Source organism: Schistocerca piceifrons, chromosome 2 (genome assembly GCF_021461385.2).
Source record: "Schistocerca piceifrons isolate TAMUIC-IGC-003096 chromosome 2, iqSchPice1.1, whole genome shotgun sequence".
Classification (NCBI taxonomy): Eukaryota; Metazoa; Arthropoda; class Insecta; order Orthoptera; family Acrididae; genus Schistocerca; species Schistocerca piceifrons.
Genome location: NC_060139.1, coordinates 1,061,936,914 through 1,061,942,913, shown reverse-complemented (window position 1 = coordinate 1,061,942,913; position 6,000 = coordinate 1,061,936,914). Strand labels below are relative to the sequence as shown.

The 6,000-nt window shown below is 42.4% G+C and overlaps 1 protein-coding gene across 1 annotated transcript in view; it reads left to right on the top strand.

The window, feature by feature from the left end:
• Positions 1–695: 695 nt before the first annotated feature.
• LOC124777757 (hemolymph lipopolysaccharide-binding protein-like) overlaps positions 696–6,000 on the top strand; it is a 36,349-nt gene continuing 31,044 nt past the window's right edge. The window contains exon 1 of the mRNA XM_047253259.1: positions 696–821. Coding sequence (XP_047109215.1) covers positions 809–821 — 13 coding nt within the window. The 5' untranslated portion in view covers positions 696–808. The remainder of the gene's footprint in view (positions 822–6,000) is intronic.

The window sequence follows — 6,000 nt, the reverse complement described above, 5'->3', positions numbered from 1 at the left end:
TTTGGGTTTTCTGCCATTTTCCGAGACGAGTTTCGTCTTCTGCGGTGTTCGAACATGCGGGGACTCTCGTTTGAGCTGATAGACCAATCACACTTAAATACGTGTCTGCACAACTGGACTTCTCGTGTTCCGTTAGGAGTGCACCAGTACATCACCTTCTCTCAAAAAAATTCACACTCCAGGCGTCGGCAGTGTATTCGCAGCATACTTTGTGGAGCACAAAAAATCTCTGTTTTCGTTGCTGCTTTGCTAAATGCTCCCTCGGCATCGATCTTTCACCTAACTCAATCGACGTTCTGCATGTGCTTCAGTGACGCGAATTTTTATGTTATCGTAGTCGTTTGATCAGGAAGTGGATCATAGTTTCTTCAGTTCCTCCTTAAGTGCAGAGAGGTCGCTGAGAAGTGTGCTCGCTTCATTATCGTGAGCAGAGTGGAATTATTTTGTTGTCGGTGACGAGCTTTTCAGTTTGCATAATCAATCACCGTAGCGGCTTCAGAGATGCGATGTCTTGGAATCCATTTTGTTTTTTACTTGTTTAGTATTCTACGAAGTCATCAGCGGCATCCTTTCTGCGGCCAAACCGGCTGCATTATCAACAATTACCAACTAATTGTTCGTAGAACATGCCAGCGATAAATTATGTAACTGTGCTGGCTTTGGAAGAGACGGCGTCGCTCAGATTACGCTATCCCGTCTGCCATAAGGAGTGTTACAGCAACCAGCAGTGCCGAAAGTGGCGAGAGCTGACCCCACAGCTGTCTCTGCAATTCAGTATCAAGTCTTCCGCTGACTCCAGCGCCACGACATGGCCTCCACAGGTACAGTGCGTTACCGGTGGTATTTGGTGGTGTAAATTTATACAGCTTTTGTTTTAGTGTTCTGTTCGAAGACTGTTGGATGCAGATCTTAACGCTAGTCTACCCTGTGCAACTCTCTACACTCCAGAATAACAACTGCAGCCTACACACATCTCAACCTACTTACTGTATTCGACCCACAGTCTCCGTCCTCACTTTTTACGACACCAGCACTCACCCCATCCTTCTCGTTGGAGGTCATCGGTCTCATCGGATTGGGGAAGTACGGGGAATGAAGTCGGCCGTGCCCTTTCAAAGGAACCATCCCGGCATTTGCCTGGAACGATTTAGGGAAATCACGGAAAACCAAAACCAGGACGGCCGGACGCGGCATTGAACCGTCGTCCTCCCGAATGCGAGTCCAGTGCGATAATCCCTTTTTTTCTTTTTTTTTCTTATGTTAGGGCCTCCCATCACCCCTTCTAGCCCTTCCATTCGCTCTCCTTTATGCGCCTTCTTCGGCGAGCTTCAATGCCCCACTTTATATATATATATATATATATATATATATATATATATATATATATATATATAGGGGTATGAAACTGAATTGCATCTTGAAGACAATGTTAGAAAACTGTAATCCGAAAAGATTACTGTGAAAATAACTCTCTCTATAATACTGTTGACTGCATTAACGGAACGCAAAATTATTCTTCCATTAGAATTTAAACAAAAATGAGAGACAAGCAAAAGTAAAAATTAAGAGAGGAAATTAAACTTCTTCAGTGATGCACGTCTTATGCATGAGAATAGTTTTTCCCTACTATTCTTGTGCTGTGGCTTGACTCCTGTTACTTTTTGGGAAAACATGCTTTTTCAGGGGTTCTGTTGAGGCCTTCACGGCTACCGTATCGGCCCCGGGGCACACGAAGTCCCCACCCTACTTCACCCTCAACAGCAATCCCCTACTTTGGCAGTCTGTCTTGTTCCGTCGATTTCATATTATTTAGGTATTAACAGATGCCTTGTTTCTGAAACAAAATTTGTATCATATTCCCGAACTCCTTTTTATGGTCTTTGTTCCGGTATATTTTGAAGTATTCTCGATATTCTTGTAGATTGTCATTGCCTTTGTTGTTGACAACATAATTGACAAAATTTCCGAATAGTCACAAGATGACATTGTTTTTTGTGATGGAAAGGAAACTTCTTCCGGGAAGAGTATATCGTGTAGTGTGATTTCTCTTCCATCGGCCCGTTTGAGAAAAGCGACTTGCAATACAACTTCATTCCAAATATTCTTGTATACATTACAGATGAAGCGATGCTTTAAGGAGTCCAAATTGTGACATTTTTGGCACACATTTGTTGCATGTAGTCCTATTGAGTACAGTTATTCATTGGTACTAATTATGTTGTTGACAACTCTGTACCATGACGCTTGCACTTCCCTAGTCAGTGTTTTGTTATTTATATTAGTCTATATTTTTTCCCAGTTTTTGTTGGGATACTTCAGCTCCACTTTATTTTGGTTTTCGGGTGATTGTAACTTCTCTACTATATATTTACTTGTCCTCTTATTTTTGTCTGTTAAAATGCATGTCAAGTAGCTTAATTCTACATAAAAATCCTTAATACGATTTAGATTGTAATTTATGTTGTGAACATCTGCTGGCGGCTGCATGCTTCCGGGTTTAAAAAGGTCAAATAGAACGGCAGTTATGCTGTTCGGTTGCGTCTCTATAAGTTTTAGCATTCTTTTAATGAAGAGGGCAGTGTTATTCCTCCGAAGGTCTGTCAGCCCTAGGCCTCCGTTTTCGGGTCTCGATGTAGTCGTTCCTACTGCTACTCTAAAAATATGGCCTTTCCATACGTATCGACAGATGGTGCTCATTATAGATTTCGCTATGTCTGGAGGTGTTGGTAAAATCTGAGCGACATATGCAGCTTTCGAAAGAACTGCACAGTTTATTAGTTTAATTCTTTGATTGATATTTAAGTCTCTCGTTTCATTCAGTATTAAGCTGTCTCTGATCTTTCCAAACACCTGTTTCCAATTAGCAGCCGTTGTTCTTAATGGGCACTGTAAAAAGGTATGCCCAAAGCAGTGTGACGGTCCACCCTGTTTGCCCACGGTAGCTGTACATCGTCAAGACCCTGTAAATTTAAAAAGGAATTTTCGTTTCATTTATCCTCGCACCAGTTACCCTGCTTTAAAGCAATAACTTGTCCGTTAGCTGGGCACAGTCATCATCGCTCTTTACTAGAACTCCCACATCGTCAGCGTATGCATTTGTAACCGTCTTCAGCCCATTTATTGTTATGCCTTCTAAGGTTGTGTTCAAAAGCCGTAAAAGGGGTTCCAGAGAAATCACATAAAACAACATGGACAGGGGCTTCCCTGAGGAACTCCACTAGATATCAATACTTCATTAGTATATTGCCCATTGATTGAGATTTTGGTTCGTATGCCTCTGACGATGTTCATTAAAACCGCCAAGTTGCCGTCATTCAAATCTACGTGTTTCAACGTTCTGAACAGATATCCGTAGTTAACTCTGTCTTACGCTTTATCAAAATCAATGAAGGCAATGCCTCCATTCGCTGACGATGATGAGAAAGTAGAAACAATGTCTTGATATTCACATACAGTCTTAAAAATGGTACATCGAGGGAGACACGTTTGGTGGCATCCAATGACTTTTTCCAAAATCGGTCCCATTCGTTCTTTAAATACACGCGCAACTACCTTGTAATCAGAGTTCATTAGACTGATCGGGCTCATATTAGTAATATCTTTCGTGTCCGTACTCCTTCCCTTTGGAAGTAGTACAGTTACATTTTCCTTGAAAGCAGCAGGAATTTCCTCTCCCCTCAAGACGTCATTAACTACTTCCGTGAATTGGAAACCTATTAGGTGCCAAGAGGTCCTATAAAACTCCACAGGCAGGCCGTCTGGGCCGGGAGACTTTCGTGAAGGTGCAGATTTGAGTACATCAAAAACCTCGTCATTCGTAATTTCTGACGTTAAACCTCTGTTCTCCTCCTCTGTAACAACTGCCTCTATTCCGGAGTTTTGTAAAAACTCTTGTACTGAGTTGACGTCAGTAGCATCTCCAGAATATAATTTCTGAAAAAATCTATGTGCTTCATTTAAGATATCCCTTTGTTCTGTCAGGACTCTGTTATCTTCCGTTGAGGCTGGCAATAAAATTTCTTCTTCTGTTTTTTGTGTGTTGTATCAAGTGGTAGATGGAGGTGTTTTCTGCCTCCACCGTCGTTCCAGAGTGTGATTTGATTTGTAATCCCTCCAAATGTACCCTCTTGATACTTATCGTTTTGGCTTTAACATTTTTAATATTGATAAAGACTTCTTGAGACATTAGTTGGTCGTAAAGGTCTCATAAGCAAGAGTAGTAAAACTCCATTGTGTGTCTTGACCACATTGCCCTTTCTCTGGCGTAAGATATCAGCGCTGCTGTTATCTTTTTCTTAGCGCCCATAGTCCACCATTCAATAGTTGTTCTATATTCAGTACGTATCCTTAAGGCAGACTGCCAAGTTTCTTGCATCTTTAAAGCTAGAGCGTCTTCATAGAGGGTATTTATATTTAATTTCGTTAGTCGGCGACCCCAATATGTCTTTTGCCTGGTTAATTTGATGCTTCACCTCACTCCGAGGTGGTCAGAGAAGGCAGCTGGTATCACCTCGATACTACTGACTTTGGTGGCTAAAGTGGGGGTGACATATATTCTGTCGATTCTGCTCCGTGTAGCACCAGTGATATATGTTAAGCGAACCAGCGTCGGATATTTTATTTCCCACGCGTCAAACCACTTCATGTTGGTGCCCAGTGATATTTAAGCGAACCAGCGTCGGATATTTTATTTCCCACGAGCCCACGAGTCAAACCACTTCATGTTGGTGACCAACGCCTGCAGTTCTTGGGAAAAGTTAAAATTTGGTGGCTGATCCTTTTTATTTAAAACACAGTTAAGATCTCCACCAATGAAAATTTTATAAAAGTGGTGTTAAAACTTTTGCAGCTAATGCCCATCCCCAACTCTAAAAGGCACACGTTTGTCATCTCGATCCCTTCTTTAGCTAGGATGGCTGTTCCACACGCGTTTTCTGGAGCCACATTCAACACCTCCTTGTACCCTGAAACATACAATTCTTTGACATTAACTTCCTGCAGGAAGGCGATATCTGTATCTGACTGACACAGAAAGTCCTTCAGTGCAGCTACCTTTGCTTGACTCTGAATTTTGTTTATGTTTAAGGTGGTCACGTTATATGTATGTTCCACTGTGAGACGCTACAAGACAGTAAATAGTGGACACGTTATTGGAGCCGCGTACAATAACTTCTGTTTAGATATGTATAGTGTTATTTTATTTTACTTTCATTCCGTCGACGGTTTTCCTTCTTTTTTCTTTTTCTTCTTTCTCGTTAGAGTTCAGTGTGACAAATTTTAATAAAAAAATTCTTGCTCAAAAGCCCCTTCCGCCCCCATTGCATCGGTCTGATCATCCTTTTCGTCCGCCCAGTTAAATCGTGGCTCGGTGATGTCGTGTCCATGTCCTTGTCCAAGTAGGGTTTCATTGTCCATATCTGATGTCTTATTGTCATGCAAGGGTTCAAATGTTCCGTGTGGCTTGTCAGCCCGTTCTTGTTCCTTGTTCCGATCCGAAGACTCGCCGACCGCTTCTCTCTTAAAGGAGGGGCCAAGTTCTCTGCAGCTTGATGTGCTCTTCGTCTCTTTTTATTTTTTGATGATTTCGGTGAAATCGGGGTGAAACCTTTGGTGAACTTCCTGGCGACTCCATGGAAGGTCGAGGAGAAGTCACCTGTCCCGCCTTCGTGGCGGAATATTTTTGAGCTCCGTTAATTTCGGAGTCGGCCGGTGCTGCTGTTTCTACGACACGTGAGATGGGTGGTGTCATTGGTTCGTCTTCCTGCACCCCTCCTTTTCCTTTGACGTTTCCTGAACCTGTCTGTGGTGTCCTGTCATCCGTATGGTTGTCAGTTATTTGTTGCATCACTTCCTCTTTATGTCCATCCACTGTAGTTCTCTCTGGGATGTTGGTCCTGTCGTGTGTAACTACTGCTTCGTACTCTACCATGTCTACACCAGGTATTATCGATTAAGCTTGTCGCCCGTTGGAAGAGTTGTCAGACTCAGAGTCTAAGCGCG